This window comes from Pseudochaenichthys georgianus, unplaced genomic scaffold, assembly GCF_902827115.2.
Source record: "Pseudochaenichthys georgianus unplaced genomic scaffold, fPseGeo1.2 scaffold_2244_arrow_ctg1, whole genome shotgun sequence".
Classification (NCBI taxonomy): Eukaryota; Metazoa; Chordata; class Actinopteri; order Perciformes; family Channichthyidae; genus Pseudochaenichthys; species Pseudochaenichthys georgianus.
In genome coordinates, this window is record NW_027262872.1 from 1 (window position 1) to 18,526 (window position 18,526).

The window sequence follows — 18,526 nt, forward strand, 5'->3', positions numbered from 1 at the left end:
ACATCCACACACTGTACACACACATTCACACACTGTACACACACATCCACACACTGTACACACACATTCACACACTGTACACACACATTCACACACTGTACACACACACATCACACACTGTACACACACATTCACACACTGTACACACACACACACACACACTACACACACACTGTACACACACACACACATTCACACACTGTACACACACATCCACACACTGTACACACACACACACACACACACTACACACCACACATCACACCACTGTACACACACACACATTCACACACTGTACACACACATTCCACACACTGTACACACACACATCTCACACACTGTCCACACACTGTCCACACACTGTCCACACACTGTCCACACACTGTTACACACACACATCCACACACTGTACACACACACATTCACACACTGTACACACACATTCACACACTGTACACACACACATCCACACACTGTACACACACATTCACACACTGTACACACACATTCACACACTGTACACACACACACACACACACACACACACACACACACACACTGTACACACACACACACACACATTCACACACTGTACACACACATCCACACACTGTACACACACACACACACACACACACACACACACACACACACACACACACACACACACTGTACACACACACACATTCACACACTGTACACACACATCCACACACTGTACACACACACATCCACACACTGTACACACACATCCACACACTGTACACACACATTCACACACTGTACACACACATTCACACACTGTACACACACAAAGGCGGGCCTGTGCATTAGGATTTGATGGAGTACAGGATCGCTGACTCAGGGTTAGTCCCAACATGTCCGGGCCTGAGAGAAACACGCTGTTATTGTGTTCTCTTGTTCAGAAGGAAACTAGTTATATAAATGTGGCACGCATACATCAGACGCCACTTTTCTCCAGATCGGCTGCATTTAGTTTTCTGTCTTTATGCTTTAATGTTCAACAAGCCCTTTATTTTCATTGCTGAGTTTGAAAAATACAGTAACATAACTTTGATTGAAGTAGTGATGAAGTATTGGACATTACAGGGTTATGTTATTAAGCAATCATACACGAGAGGCTACTGGAGTACCAATAATGTCGTTCAAGTGTATGATTGTGATTCTATAACATAATTGTAATCAACAATATCGTAAAATAATTTCATAATGTGGCTAATTTGCTCCCAAACCTACGCTTTCTGCTTGAGTTAATCTCCGTCAGAAAGTAGTTCCTAGAAAGTAGTTCCCATGGTAACGATAGCCGATCAATCGAACACTCCCGCTACCCCGCTTACAGTTATTGATATAATTATAGTAAATAATATATAATTAACCAATTTATTGAAAACTATTTATTGAAAACAATTCTTGAATTAGGCTATTTAGATATCTGAGTAATCGCTGTGTGGGAATAGCGGAACAAATCAAATCAGGCTGTCCACGGTGCGGAAACATGTTGGGTTCAGAGTGAAGGTGGATGTTCATGCTGCCATTCAAAGTGCAATTCTTGAAACAGCTCTCCGTGAACTCCATGCCAGACTTTTCTGCAGGTGGTGCCGTCGTGTTCACGGGTAGGACTACGTTATAGGACGAGCGTTCCTCCAGTGGCCGTTTCATGGCGTGTCCCGGACCGGCAGAAAGCGCGTTTCTCCACATCTTTCTGTTGTCTAGAGATGGAGTCCAGTAGCTGCGAAACCATTCATCAATACTGAGGCCCCCCAACACATCAAAGTTAACTTTAAAATCTGACATTTTGTAGCTACCGCTTTCCAACGAGAGACAATGTATAACGGCTGTGTGTCGCTAAACGTCGCTATGGAAACCACACGATGTAGGCTCACGGAAGTAGTTTCGGTAGGCGAGTGGCGTGTGTAGGCCACTGGATACTTTGTGATTAGGCACGTTCTATTTGATCGTTGTTTGATCGTGGAATCGAACACGCCTATTGACCAATTGGAGAGCTTGCTCAAATCTATGTGTCATAGAATTAGTAATCTATAACATTTTAAATGTTGTATGAAACCTTTCCAACACGTTACCCATGATCCTAGCAGTGGTGCGGTCCTTTTCGCCCACATAAATACATTCGCCTCGCCTCGCCTCGCCTTGGTCTATTAAGTCGAGACGATGTTCCCCATAATCTTCCCAAACGTAGAAATGGGTCCGGGCAGAGAACACTTAAAGAGTACTCGTCCAAAGGCCTACCGGTGTCGGGGTCCTTGGCGTAGATGACGGCGACGGGGGTCCGCACGGTGGTGTTGTCGAACACGGTGACCTCGTAGTGTTTGGAGGAGAAGTGAGGCGGGTTGTCGTTCATGTCCTGGAGTGTCAGGCGGAGGTCGGCCTGACAGGAGCGCCCGCCGCCGTCCGTCGCCTTCGTCACCAGGTTGAACTCCAGATCCCGCTCCCGATCCAAGTCCTTCAGGGTGAACAGCTCACCTGGGGACAGATTCAGGTCACCATCAAACTGGCACGTGGTTTATAATTAACGTCCAACATGAGAGTAGCATGATAACAAAGGTATCAACTGTAGCTGTGAACATGACAGGATGTGAGATGACCTGGAAGAGCATCAGGACTGCTTGAGGCAGATGATAGCTATGTGATTAACATGATGACTCAGCCTCTATGGAGAGAGACATCAAGCATGCTCATTCCTGACGTGGAGCTACTCTGAAGTAAACATTGAATACTGCTTTCTGTTCCTCCATCTTGTGACTGTGTGACTCCCTCTCTTGGATATCAGCATGTGAAGGACACTGCTCAGGAACTAGTCTCTGTATGTGATGACTCCTTCCCTTCTGGAGAAAGTGAGAATTTTGAGAAAAAGTCCGAATTTTGAGATTTTGAGAAAAAAGGTCAGAATTTTGAGATTTTGAGAAAAAGTCCGAATTTTGAGATTTTGAGAAAAAAGGTCAGAATTTTGAGATTTTGAGAAAAAAGTCCGAATTTTGAGATTTTGAGAAAAAAGGTCAGAATTTTGTACATGAAACTGTTCAGGAACTAGCTGGTGCTCTGTATGTGATGACTGCTTCCTTTCTGGAGAGGATCCCAGACACATCGATCCTGAGGTTGAAGCTCAAGCCGGGGAGGGTGGTATTTTTCTAACAATATAATTGGAAAGGTTTTCTCTAAGTAAACTAAACACAATTATCTACGTGACCCAAACATGACAGATGGGTGTTCTGAAAGATCTTGAAGTGTGATGGATGTCAGCGGAGAATAGCAACGTGTTTCAGTTCAGCGCCGATGGAACTCAAACACTTAGCGTGAGCCCAGGTGATCTGACCCCAAACGGACCCGACATACCTGTCCGCTGGTCGAGACGGAACATGTCCGCGTTGGGTCCATGGAGGCTGTAGGTCACCTGACCGTTGGCCCCAATATCAGGGTCTGAAGCGCGGACCTTCATCAGGAACATGCTGGGGGGAGGGTTCTCCATCACCGCCTCCGTGTACGCCAGCTGAAACACGAGGAGACGAGATATGAGATAAGACCAGAGATGGCGAAAGTACACACACAGTACTCCAGAAAGCGAGTAGTCGCCCCTCACCTGTTCACACAGAGGACTGTTGTCGTTGATGTCCAGCACGTGGACGTCCACAGAGACCGGAGCCTCTGACTTCCCGTCGGTGGCGGTGACTCTCAGAGTGAATCTGTCTTTCGTCTCTCTGTCCAGAGCTTCCTTCAGGATGAGGCCCCAGCGCCCCTCGTCCTCCTGGATGATGGCAAACTGTCCCAGAGGGTCTCCGTCTGCAGGCGGGACACCTCAGTTAGTGAAGAGGTTAAAAGTACCGCGTTGACCCGAATATAAGACGACTTTTACTTTTGAAAACATTATAAGACATATTTGGTCCATAAAACAGCAGCACATGGCCATCACAGTGTCTTTAAGCACAATGTGGATTTTAAATGTCTTGCTTTGTTGGAGGAATTGTCTAAAACCCCAAAATATTAAATTAACTCAAATGTAGAAGGAGAAAAAGCTGATTTGAAAGCATACTCAACTGTTAGTGTGTGATTTAATACAACAATATAACGATACGATTACTTATTATTTTGATCGTGATGAGAAACAATTTTATTTTTATACTCGTTGCGAGGATGGACATTATATAGTTTAGTTTAGTTTAGTTTATTTATTTGTTCGAGCGTGTAAAACCAAAGAAAATACAAATGAAACAAAAGATGATACAGACATGATACAGTGCTATACAAATGAATGCAATAACTAAACGAAATATTTAAATAATAATTGAATAATCCTTAGTATCATTGTCTGATATCAATAAACAACAACCCCGAAAAGGGGTCGGAAGAAGTTTAATAATATACGTTAACATACAATATAAATGAATACCTTAACCTTGAATAATTCATATAATCATTCATATAATATATACAGGCAAGTTAAGAGAATTGTCTCTATATATTTATAAATATATATATACACATATGTATACACAAATTCATAAACATAAATTCATAAGTAGAATACAAACACGAATATAACAGTTATGGTTTAGCAGTTCCTGTCCCTTGTGAGAATTGTGTCTTTATACCTCTTTTTAAATAGTTTGATGTTTGGACATCCCTTTATCTCACTCACATCGTTCCAGATCTTCACCCCACAAACAGAAACACAAACACTTCTCTTTGTTGAGCGCACCCTAACATTAGTGAATGTAAATGAACCACGTCAATTATAATTCCCTTGTCTTTCATTGAACAATGTCTGAATATTCAGGTAATTGAACGTTTTTTGCCTTAAACATGATTTGTGCAATTTGGAATTCAACAAGATCTGACAGTTTTAATAGTTTTAGCTCTATATGTTTTTAAATGTTTAAAATAAGGTCTTCAACAATAATCTGAAACATTGATGTGCGTTAATGTGTCTGAGCTTTTACCATTTACACTTGATATGTCTTGCATTGTTTATTTCCTTTGCTGTACTGGTTGTTGTTCACATACACGAGAAAGAGGAAGTCATTTACAAGTAATATTAATATCGCAGTTCCCTTTCGGCCTTATTGATATTGAAGGGCATTTATTGTCTTTCATGATTGTGTTCCTGATTGACACTAAACCTTCTGAAATCACAGTTGTCTTATTTAATAAAACAGAAACTGCTGATGCAATGTTTTTCCAATAACATCGTGTTACTGCAATCATGTTTTCCCCTCACTAACTGTGCCGCGGGGGAATGTTCTCATAGTAGTCACTGCAGTACTTTGAATGTAATAGTTTTCTTCTATTTCTAATAAACGTTCAACCTTGTAATGGAAACAAAGCACACGCATAATTCAGTTTAAAAGGATGTACAGAAACACTTTGTTGGAGAAATATGAGAATGAAGAAAGGTAATTGAAGATGAGAAATGTAAATGTATGTAGGAATAACTTGCATAATGATTTAAAGGACCATCATTGATCAAGTAAGGGGTGGGAATTAATAAGCATTTCTCCTCCTGCTCCCTTTCGGACACATATGATCTATAGATACGCTTTTCTGAAGAGGTGCAGATACAGAATAATTAAAATCCTTTGTTGAAGCTATATATTGCTTTATATTATATAATGGTTAAACATTTATCTTCTTGCTGTTTTTCTTTATCGTAAATGTATTCTTAGTTAGTGTTTAGAAGGGCACCTAGTAGGCACATGTTTTTTTTACCAGGGTGTTTAAAGCCACAAGAAGTAAAGCCTTAGGAAAAGCTAAAGGGAAGAGATATAGGAAACCTGTTCGTAACCTTCCCCGCTCAGAGACCCAGGTCGTCGCACGCATCTCCGCTCGTCTAGTTGACATCTCTCAGTGGATGTCCGCTCATCATCTCAAGCTCAACCTTGACAAAACTGAAGTGCTTTTCCTTCCGGGAAAAGATTGTCCCTCTCTTGACCTGACTATCAACATCGGCCCCTCTGTTGTTTCCCCGACTCAGACTGCAAGGACTCTGGGTGGGACCCTAGATAACAACCTGTTCACTGCAAACATCGCTGCTACAACCCGCTGCTGCAGATCCACGCTCTACAGCATCAGGAGGATGCGTCCCCAGCTGACCCAGAGAGCCACGCAGGTTCTGGTCCAGGCTCTCGTCACCTCACGCCTAGACTACTGCAGCTCCCTCCTGGCTGGTCTACCTGCATGTGCCATCCGACCTCTGCAGCTCATCCAGAATGCAGCGGCTCGTCTGGTCTTCAACCTTCCTGAATGTTCCCACACCACGCCGCTCCTCCGCTCCCTCCACTGGCTTCCGGTAACTGCTAGAATCCACTTCAAGACACTGGTGCTTGCGTACCATGCTGCGAATGGATCTGGCCCTTCCTACATCCAGGACATGGTTACACCGTGCACCCCAGCACGTGCACTCCGCTCTGCATCAGCCAGATGACTCGCTGCACCCTCGCTGCGAGGGGGACCCAAGTTCCCATCAGCAGGAACACGTGGGTTTGCTATCCTGGCTCCAAGATGGTGGAATGAGCTCCCATTGACATCAGGACAGCAGAAAGCTCACACACCTTCCAGACTGAAACTCATCTCTTTCGACTCCACCTCGAGGATAGAATTACTAACAAAGCACTTATATACTAATAAAGGACTGGCTTATCTAAAGCAGTTGAGCAGCACTTGAAATGCTTGGCTCTATGAAACCTGACGTACTTTATGATTCTGTTTTCCTCAAGGTTGTGTCTTCCTGGTCGAATGTACTTATTGTGAGTCGCTTTGGATAAAAGCGTCAGCTAAATGTAATGTAATGTAGAATTGTTGTTATAGGAATGAAATGCACAAATGGAGATTCTTGTCTGAACTTGAGTCATTGCCTTGCGTAAGATTCGCTAACTGGCGCTAGTTTGATTTTAAGTTCAGTATCTGTTTTACCTTTCTAGGATGTCGGCCTCTATATCATTACTTCAATCAAACTGGTTGAATAACATTTGACTGGATTTTCCAATGTGTTTTTGGCATTTACATTTTCAGAGAAAGTACCTGGAACACACCTGTAGCAGCCATATGTTAAAATGTATAATTTGATGTAATGTGTTTATATATAGCTATATTTGAACATTGCAATTCTTTGTTATTATTATATCATGTATTTAAACCAGCCGTTGTGAAGTTGACGTCATAACCGAGCGCAGCTGCTGGCAATGAGAAGTTAGAAGGAGAAAATAATTACGGAGCAATATCGTTTTTTGACCTTTGAAAATAATGTGTTTTTACTAGAGCCGGGACTCGATTAAAAAAATGAATCTAATTAATTAGAGGCTTTGTAATTAATTAATCGAAATTAATCGCATTTTTAATCAAATATACATATTCGACCTGAGAACAGTGAGAAGCCATTTCCACATGGATGTTACTCCAAGTGGTCGACAGTCGAGTGCAGTCAGTGAGCAGGGAGCTGGTTATTTTCTCAGACGTGGACTGACTTATCCTGGCCCCAGTCGTCTGGTTGAGTGTGGGTTGGGTCAGGGTGTGGTTCCTTGCACTCGGAGTCGGGCTAACGTCCACGCTAGCTGCTACATGCTTTGCATTTAGGTGATACTTTAGGCTTGATGTGCTGCGGTGATATGCACATTCTTTTTTGCATAATTTGCACACAGCCGTGCTCTTATCGACGCTTCCACCCGTCCGTTTTTTAAAACAAAATGTCCCATCCACGGGGCCGACCAAAGCGTCTCATCAACTTGTTCGTTCATGTTTGACTATTGTTCACCGTGGTTTGTTGTTGTTTGAAGTCCCATGCTGAAGTCATGAATGTTAGTTGGTGCTCCAGTATAATCGGTACGCCTGAAACTCATCCAGTGAGAAACGTTCCGCTGTGCGAAAATAAGTGCGATTAAAATGCGTTAATTTTTGTGTAATTAATTAATCTTAATTAACGCGTTAAAGTCCCGGCCCTAGTTTTTACTGATACCTTTTGTTAAGTCAAGCTTGTTGCTACTTGTGTTCATTTTTCGATTAGACGGAACTACAACACCCTTTTGAACGTTCTCACCTGTGATGTAACACGTCACGAGTCGGTTCTCCAGCGACACGTCAGCATCCGTGGTGGTCATGGAGACGATGACCTCCCCAGGGCTGCTGTTCTCCATCACCGAGGCATGGTACAAGTCATCGGAGAACTTTGGCGGGTTGTCATTCTCGTCCGTCACCATGACCTCCACCAGGACGCTGGAGGAGAGCTTGGTGTCGCCGCCGTGGTCCGTGGCGAAGACGTAGAACCGGTAAACCCTGGTGTCCTCGCAGTCCGTTTCCCGAACCGTGGTGATCCAGCCGCTCTCTCCGTCGATGGAGAAAACCCCGCTGATATCTGCCGTGGTGGTGGTGTTGTCAGGTATGGAATCCAAGCTGTACGTCACGAGGCCGTTGGTGTCGGTGTCCGGGTCGTTGGCGGTCACCTGCGGGTCAGAATAAGCATTCGGTCTCAAGTGTGTTTGTATATTTTAGGATATAAGATTCATTCAAATTACTTTCTTAACTGTGCTTTCAGAAGATATGTCGTTCAACGTTGTTTTAATCCTGGCTTAGCACCCTTATTAAGCTAAAACTAAGCAAACGCTCAATAACGCGATATCGATAGAACATTCTTGATTAAGTCATTTTCCAAAATTGCACTCACTTCATTGTCAAACCAGATAAATGACTTCAGTTCATATCTTCAGGTGTTGTTAATAATTGAAACCAGATACAAATAATATCTTTCTCTTTCTAAATTACATAAACGTTTTTATTTGAAGGTTTTTTTCGGTAAAGATTGCTTTGCAGCTACCAGTTTACTGACGCTAATGTCATCTTTGTGTTTCCATCTATAGGTTAACTAACAAAGTCGTCAATCAATATTCAAATACATTTTAAATACACCGTTAAACGTCATATTTTGCACTCATTTCGTCAATAGTGATTATCGGCTTTTTCCAAAGACAGAACGATCTAAACTTTCCGAACTTACCTGAATGACAGTCGTTCCAGCCGGCATGTTCTCCGCCAGGAAGGCTCGATATGGGTTAGCATCAAACACCGGCTGGTTATCGTTCACATCTTGGACCTGGATGCTGACCGAGACCAGTGACGCGACGTCAGTCCCGTTGTGGTTGCCCTGAGCGATCACATCTATCTGGTACCATTTCGTCCTCTCGTGATCCATGGTCTTCTGCAACAGCAACGTCCCGCTCTCTTTGTCCAAACTGAACACTTTGTCCTTGTTGCTTTCCACAGTGTTCCCGTTCACCAGGCTGTAGATAAGAGGCATGTCCGAGTCCGCCTTCACCGAGCCGACCTCCGTCCCTACGGGGATGTCCTCTGCGGCCGAGAAGGAGTAGAGAGGCTCTGAGAACTTTGGTAGAGGAACCTCGGGAGGAACCACTTTGAGCCGAACAGGGACGGTGGAGTTATAGAAAGGAAGGCTGCCGTCACGGGCTTTTACTTTGAAGTTGAAGATCTTATTCTCCATGCCGACAAGACTCTCTTTGACGCTTACGACTCCGGTGAAAGGGTTGATCTCGATAATGTCTTCTGTCACTTCGTCGCCTTCATCTACCGTGTAGGTGACATCTGCATTTTTGCCATCATCTGCGTCATAAGCCATGATTTGAATGACAGGCGAGCCTTTGTTAACAGTGGACTGAATTGAAACCTGGTACTCTGACGCTTTGAACTGAGGAACGTTGTCATTCTCATCTATCAGAATTATCTTGACCGTGCAAAAGGCCACTTTTCCGCCGCCATCTTTAGCCATCACTTTGATCGCAATGATTCTCTGTGCGGGGTTCTCTCGGTCCAACGGTTGTGTCGTAACTATCTGCCCGTCAGCGTCAATAGAGAACTTCTCATCTGCAAGTCTGTTAATAATGGTGTAGTCAACGCTGCCGAATGGCCCGTCGTCAGGGTCAATGGCGGCCAATCGGATCACCCGAGTTCCCGCCTCTGCGTTTTCCGCCAGCTCTGCTTCGTAGAGGCTCTGCTTGAAGTGTGGACTATGCCTGTTGCTGTTTATCATGTCGATATTGACTGGTGCTGTCTTCTGAAACACTCCGTCAGACACCGCCACCGTCAGATTATAGTAAGGGTCCAGATTCCTCTTGCAGACATTGGAAAACGATATAAGTCCAGAGGATTCGTTGATGTTGAAGTAGCGCCCTCCGTTCCCTGAAAGGATTTTGTACTTGAGGTTATTTAGCTCCGCGGTGTCCGGATCTGAAGCTTGGATTTTGACGACTATGTGACCACACTTTGCCATTTCGTCCAGTGTGGCATCATACTGGGAGCTAATGAAGTCCGGTGGGTTGTCGTTTACATCGGTGACATTAATGAAAACATGGGCTTCACTGCTAAGAGGCAGAGTGCCATTGTCAGTAGCTTTTACTTTAAAATGAAAGTGCTTTGTGTTTTCATAGTCCAGCACCTGTTTTGTGACGATCAACCCGCTACGGGAGTCTATGTCAAAGAAATCAGTCTCGTTCTTCTCCGTTTTGACCATGTGAAAAGTGAGATCTTTATTTCTGCCAGAGTCCCTATCAATGGCAGAGAGTTGTATCACAGAGGTGTCGATCGGTAGCCCCTCATCAATGCTCACCATGTAAGCTATCTTCGGGAAAACGGGCGCGTTATCGTTCACATCCTCCACTTCTATTTCAATAGAGGCCTCAGAGAAAGCTCCGGTCACAGAGTCAGAAGCACGAACTGTCAACACATGCGTGGTTTGGCTCTCATAGTCGAGGGGGTTGGAGACGGTCAACACGCCCGTTTTGAAATCAATATGAAAATTTCGTGAGGCGTTTTCCTCTTCCAGGTTGTAGATGAGTCGATAGCCCTCTGGATTTCTGGCCTGGACGTGTAAGATGGTGGTGAATTGTGGGACATTTTCTGGCACTTTTAGGGGATACAGAAGGGTCTGGAAAACTGGGTTGGTTTGATTCCTCACTTGAATACTAAGCTGGGCCATTGTGGTGTGACTTGGCTCGCCTTCGTCTACAGCAAAGACCGTCAACACATACTTATTCAGAGCTTCAAAGTCAAGAGGCCTCTGGAGGGACACATCGCCGAGATCAGGATCGATCCTAAAAAGATCATAATCCTCCTCCAGTGAGTACACGATGGCCCCATTCTCTCCCAGATCTCTGTCGACAGCCATTGCTTGATACAACACATCGCCCGGTTCAGAGGTCTCGGAAATCATCATTGAAAAAGGCAAGTTTAGAAACTGCGGAGCGTTGTCGTTGACATCATCGATAAAAACCTTGACCTGCGTGGTAACAGTCCTTGCTGGCGTTCTCATGTCTTCGACCTTCACAACAACGTCATACGCATCTTGCTCCTCTCGGTCAAAAGGCATACCGGTTGTTTCCAGAACGCCTGATGTTTGGGAAATGACAAACTTTCCCACCGGGTTCACCACAGAGTAGAACACAGGCTCGTTCAAAAAACAACCCGTGGCTTTGAGGGCTAGCAACGTTTTAACTGTCTTTACGTTTTCTCTAACGCTCGCTGAATACACGTTGTGTTCAAATCCAAGATCGCTGGCTGTCAGGTTTGTTACGTTGACGTTGACGGTGGCTAAGTCTTTGTAGAGGCCGTCAGACGCTTTGACAACCAGTCGGTAAGACGGCCTGAATTCAGACGCATTGCTCACGGTGATGACTCCAGTATTGGGGTGAATTGAAAAGGCGTTGTGGAGATTTCCGTCGCTGATGCTGTACGAAACAGCTGAATCCAGATCATTGGCCATGACTTGCACAACCTCTGTATCCCTGACAGCTGGGAAGATGATGGACGGCTCGTAGATTGGCTTTATGAACTGTGGCGGGCAGTCATTGAGGTCCAGGACTCTCACAGTGACCTTGGCAGGCTCCGATGCAAACAGCGATGGCTCCCCTGAGTCCTTTACCTGCACTGTGAAGTGATACTCAGCCTTGGCTTCAAAGTCAACCGGTAATATTAAAGAAATGGTGCCCATACTCGAGTCTATCGCGAATACGTTCAAGGCCTCCTGCTCGAGAATCTGAAACACCAGCAGAGCATTTGAATCTTTGTCAGCATCTGAAGCCCGGATGACCAGAGGAGTGTTCATTTCTACCATCACCATGCTGTTGATGTGCGCCGACTCGCTTATTTGCCCCAGATATCGCGGCTGCTGAAAAACCGGAGCGTTGTCGTTCTCGTCGATCACGTAGATGAACGCGACCGTATTGGAGGAAGCTCCAGCTGTTGTGGAAGCTGTTACTTTGAGCTTGTAGGAGACAGCAATCTCAAAATCAAGGTGCTTTTGGATTGAAATCAACCCAGTGGAGGGGTTGATGTGAAAAGTCCCGTTTGGGTTGCCACTTTCTATCCCATAGTGCACTGCAGCAGGACTGGAGGCCGACACGGTGAGGATTGGTGCTCCAATAGTGCTCGATTCACTGATCTCCGTGAGGTATTCGTCCGAGGGGAAGGAGGGTGGGGTTTGGTCGGAGACGCGGATGTGAACATGGACGGAGCAGAGGTCGGTGCGCTGAGGGAAGCCCTGGTCCGTGGCTTTGACTGTCAGGTGGAACTGGGCCTGAGGCTGGAGGTCCAGAGGTTTGGAAACACTGATGGAGCCCAGCTCTGGATCGATGGAGAAGATGTTGTCGATGTTCCCTGGAGAGAAGAACATGATTTGTTACTTCAAGTCAACTTTAAAGGGTTTGAGAAAATACTTTCCACTAATGCATTAAATACAACTCAATTCCTGTATATTGTGGTCACTTGGTCTGTTTGTATTGCAGCATTATATATGGATAGTTACATAGTGATGTCACTATATGTCAATGTAGTCCAATGGAGACGTTTCAGGCAACAGAAAAGCATAAAAGAGCCTCTTTATTGGAAAACCTTGTTTGGTTAACGTCCTCGTAAAAAATCACACCACGATGATTTTAAATATATTTTTCCATTGAATTGAATTTTTCGCTAAATTATCAGTTCCTCTAAAATGCAATATCGGTGAAAATAACAATTTTCTGCCCCAATTTGTTCAGCTTTAAACGTCTCCGTCAGTCCAAATAGTTTAAAGAGTAATTTCTGGATTCTCGTGGAGTGAACTATTTCTTGGTTGAAAGTACTTATCGCATCGTATCGACCTATCTTTAGTTTTAACGGGACATTATTGATTTGATGGAAATCCTCTTCGCCCAAACTGAATATTGAGAGGGAATTCAGGCATCACCATTGTGTCCTTGACCCTCTGCTTCACAGGAAGTATAAGTATTCATCATCTGGCGGTTGAATGTGTCAGCTCCCAGGGGCGATTACGTGTATCGGGATGACTGCAAAGAAGCAGCCACCATAAATACAATATGTTTAAAAAGCCTTTGTTCCGCTCACCAGAGTTCAGAGAGTAGCTGATGTCGGCGTTGCTGCCCATGTCGTGGTCGAGCGCTTTGACTCTGAGAACTTCGGAGCCGCGGGGGGCGAGGTTTGAGATGCTGGCCTCGTAACGAGTGCTGAGGAAAGCAGGCGAGTGATCGTTACAGTCCAGCACCTCCACCACCACCTTCACAAAGTTCCTCTTCACCGGGATCTCCTGGTCGCGCACCTGAGGGCGAGCAGAAGAGCGGCAAGGCAAGTTTATTTATATAGCACCTTTCAACACAAGTGCTCCACAAACATAAAAGACATTTAGAGCATTAAGAAATAGTGCAGCATTTAAAAGCAAATATAATAAAACATGAATAACACAGGTGCATGAATAAAAGTGACAGTGCAGTGTGAGATGGGAATAGTTCATTTAAAAGTTGTCAGAGTTGCAGCGGACCTGCAGGTTTCTGGTAGTTTGTTCCAGATATTTGGAAATATCCCGAAATGTTCACATTCCTCTAACCCAGGGGTGTCAAACTCAAGGCCCGGGGGCCAAATCCGGCCCGCGACTTCATTTTATGTGGCCCCGCAAGAGCTTGCAAAGATTATAATACGTTTATTATACGGTTACATGCCACTTTACAGAAGCAGGTTGCCCATAAACTACATGTCCCACAATGCATCTCGTTTTGTGACATGCACACAGAAGAGACTTGCAATTATTTGCCCTGGACTTCTGCTTTGAGACGTAGTTAATTACTAAGTTATTATCCTATCCGATAATAATCCAATTCAGAGGCAATAATGTAATATAATGCGTTATTTTATATATATATATATATTACATATTTATATAGTTACAACCGGCCCTTCGTGTGCAACCTTTATGCGAATGTGGCCCGCGATGAAATTGAGTTTGACACCCCTGCCTAACCTCTTCTCTTTCATCCGTTTTGCATCCGCAGGCAACACATTTCCCCTCTTTTACTTTTCTTTGTAATACCCAGAATTAGGATATTTCATCAAATCAAATCAAATCTAAAAAAATCTAAAATTACCATCACGATGAGCGTGTGCACGGGGATGGTCTCGTAGTCCAGTTCCTCCTTCAGCACCAGGACCCCGCTCTTTGGGTCCAGGTGGAAGAACTTGGTGCTGTCGGGGTGGAGGCTGGAGCTGACGGAGAACACCAGCTTACTGTTGGCGTCCGAGTCCTGAGCGCCGAGCTGCAGGATGTCCTTCCAGGGGGACGTGTCCTCAGGAACCCTCACCTTGAAACGGGAGAGAATTTTAAAGTCAGAAAAATGAAATACAAACACGGGACAAAAGAAAAGGATAGGAAACGGAATTTGTGGTTTTTGTTTCGTTTCTATTTTGATTTTGATGGATTTCTTTTTAGATTTTGGGTATAAGGTTCAGTTCACGCACATATTCTAGAGAAAGAAGTTTCCATTTCCAGAAGTGCATAATTCAACATGCTCCGAGTCATGAATCAGTCAAACTCGAACCCACAGATGAGAAATAATACTCAGTGCGATGAACAGGATGTATGTCTGTTGAGTTTTTGGGCAAGGTAGCAAAAGCTAGAGAAAAACAAGTGAAAAGTTAACACACTTCGTTAGTTATACAACTACGAAAAAAACATACGTGAAGACGGCGATTCCTCACTTTATAGCAAGCACACAAACATGGGATGTCCTTCTGTGTATTAGTGCTGAAATCAATCTACAAATCGAAACCCAATCGATGTTCCTCTCACCTCGTACAGCGGCTCAAGGAAGACGGGCCGGTGCTCGTTCATGTCCAGAACTCGGATATACGCCTGCAGTGTGAGCGAGAGAAGATGCTCAGCGTGAACAACATTACACATGGAACTCGTGCAGAGGTTCAAAGCAGCTGAACCTGAGCTGCTGCCCCCGAGCTGCTGCCGGCAGGAATCAGGATGCACTAAACCTGAGATTCTCTGACTCAGGTTTCAGGATGTTTTAGAGTAACACAGCTTGTTGAGAGGGCCCCAGCTTGGTTAAGTGTGCCCTTAAACCAGGGGTGTCAAACTCAATTTCACTCCGGGCCACATCAGCATTATGGTTTCACTCAAAGGGCCGGTTGTAATTTTAATTATATATAAATATACATATGTAAATATATAATATAATAATATATTAAATAATGTATTATATTACATTGTTGGCCCTGCATTGGATTATTATCAGTTCTGGTAATATCTTCCTAAATGACTACGTCTGAAAGCAGAAGTCTAGGGAGAATCATTGAAAGCAAATATTCAACAACTACACCTCTTGTATTGTATATTGTATTCTTTGCACGCTCTTGCGGGCCACATAAAATGAGGTCGCGGGCCGGATTTGGCCCCCGGGCCTTGAGTTTGACACCCCTGCCTTAAACCAACAAACTGCAGGGTTTTATGGACACTTTGTGGCAACTACCAGTAATATTGCAATCATTTAGCGGAGTTATATATATAAATGTAACCGTGTGGAGATATCATATTGTCTTATATTGATTTCAGGCCCGTCAATTGTATCAAGGCAGACTTTGCAAATCTCTTATCTAATCTAAATCATTTTCTATTGTGATGAAACTTGTCATTTAAGCCCCCATTTTTATATACATATTATATGTTGTCATAATGTATATTTTACATTTATATATGTAGTTTAATATTCCATCCGTCACATGCTTATGTATATATAATACCTTGTACATTTTCTACTGTCTTGTTTATTTCTTGTCTTTCAATTTGTATTGTACAATGCCTTGTCTTTTCATGCTGCTGCAACACAAACATGTCCCACGTCGGGATCAATGAAGTACTTCTTATCTTATCTTATCTTATTTAACCTGCTTTTCTACCTGTTTTTGCATTTCTGTTCTCACAAACCCTCGTGTTTCTCACCTGTGTGGTGGCGCTGCGGTGTCCGTCGCTGACCCGCACCGTCATGTTGTAGTTTGAGCGCCGACCGGCATCGAGCCGGCGGGCGATGGAGATGGTGCCCGTCGTCCTCTGGATGTCAAAGTCCTTCTCCTCGTCGCCTCCTGAGAGACGGAGAAGTAAAAAAGATACTCCGTCAGGTGTTGATTCTACAGTTTGACGGCCTCATTTCAGAGGTGGGAAGAAGTGGAGTACAAATACTTTGTTACTGTACTTAAGTAGATTTTTCTGGTATCAGTACTTTACTCCACTACTTATTTTTTACTTTGACTTCTTACATGTTGAACTCAAATACCTGTACTTTCTACTTCTTACATGTTGAACACAAGTACCTGTACTTTCTACTTCTTACATGTTGAACACAAATACCTGTACTTTCTACTTCTTACATGTTGAACACAAATACCTGTACTTTCTACTTCTTACATGTTGAACTCAAATACCTGTACTTTCTACTTCTTACATGTTGAACACAAATACCTGTACTTTCTACTTCTTACATGTTGAACTCAAATACCTGTACTTTCTACTTCTTACATGTTGAACTCAAATACCTGTACTTTCTACTTCTTACATGTTGAACACAAATACCTGTACTTTCTACTTCTTACATGTTGAACTCAAATACCTGTACTTTCTACTTCTCTCATGTTGAACTCAAATACCTGTACTTTCTACTTCTTACATGTTGAACTCAAATACCTGAACTTTCTACTTCTTACATGTTGAACTCAAATACCTGTACTTTCTACTTCTCTCATGTTGAACTCAAATACCTGTACTTTCTACTTCTTACATGTTGAACTCAAATACCTGTACTTTCTACTTCTTACATGTTGAACACACATACCTGTACTTTCTACTTCTCTCATGTTGAACTCAAATACCTGTACTTTCTACTTCTTACATGTTGAACTCAAATACCTGTACTTTCTACTTCTTACATTTTGAACACAAATACCTGTACTTTCTACTTCTTACATGTTGAACACACATACCTGTACTTTCTACTTCTCTCATGTTGAACTCAAATACCTGTACTTTCTACTTCTTACATGTTGAACACAAATACCTGTACTTTCTACTTCTTACATGTTGAACTCAAATACCTGTACTTTCTACTTCTTACATTTTGAACACAAATACCTGTACTTTCTACTTCTTACATGTTGAACTCAAATACCTGTACTTTCTACTTCTTACATGTTGAACTCAAATACCTGTACTTTCTACTTCTTACATGTTGAACTCAAATACCTGTACTTTCTACTTCTTACATTTTGAACACAAATACCTGTACTTTCTACTTCTTACATGTTGAACACAAATACCTGTACTTTCTACTTCTTACATTTTGAACACAAATACCTGTACTTTCTACTTCTTACATGTTGAACTCAAATACCTGTACTTTCTACTTCTTACATGTTGAACTCAAATACCTGTACTTTCTACTTCTTACATGTTGAACTCAAATACCTGTACTTTCTACTTCTTACATTTTGAACCCAAATACCTGTACTTTCTACTTCTTACATGTTGAACTCAAATACCTGTACTTTCTACTTCTCACATGTTGAACCCAAATACCTGTACTTTCTACTTCTTACATGTTGAACCCAAATACCTGTACTTTCTACTTCTTACATGTTGAACTCAAATACCTGTACTTTCTACTTCTTACATGTTGAACTCAAATACCTGTACTTTCTACTTCTCACATGTTGAACCCAAATACCTGTACTTTCTACTTCTTACATGTTGAACTCAAATACCTGTACTTTCTACTTCTTACATGTTGAACTCAAATACCTGTACTTTCTACTTCTTACATGTTGAACTCAAATACCTGTACTTTCTACTTCTTACATGTTGAACACAAATACCTGTACTTTCTACTTCTTACATGTTGAACTCAAATACCTGTACTTTCTACTTCTCTCATGTTGAACTCAAATACCTGTACTTTCTACTTCTCTCATGTTGAACTCAAATACTTGTACTTTCTACTTCTCTCATTTCCCAAACAGCTGGTTCCTTTAGTCTGAATGTGTGTTGGTGCGTGGTCATTATTCTTTAGAGTCACTGCGTGCCTATTGGTTGGAACACGATCCGTGTATCCATCACTTCCTGGTCTTCTCTAAAGAAGAGGGACCAATGGAAACGTTGTCATGTTGCCGTTGGTCACCA

At 43.0% G+C, this 18,526-nt stretch overlaps 1 protein-coding gene across 1 annotated transcript; it reads right to left on the reverse strand.

Moving 5' to 3' along the window:
• Positions 1–2,268: 2,268 nt before the first annotated feature.
• Positions 2,269–16,485, reverse strand: LOC117441971 (protocadherin Fat 2-like; the record flags this gene model as incomplete). Its single annotated transcript, XM_034077971.1, has 9 exons — positions 2,269–2,502; positions 3,373–3,526; positions 3,617–3,816; positions 8,063–8,465; positions 9,017–12,684; positions 13,411–13,621; positions 14,442–14,654; positions 15,143–15,205; positions 16,301–16,485. Coding segments are annotated over 9 exons (5,331 nt in total), but the record flags the coding sequence as incomplete, so codon positions are not given.
• Between the last annotated feature and the right edge of the window lie 2,041 nt (positions 16,486–18,526).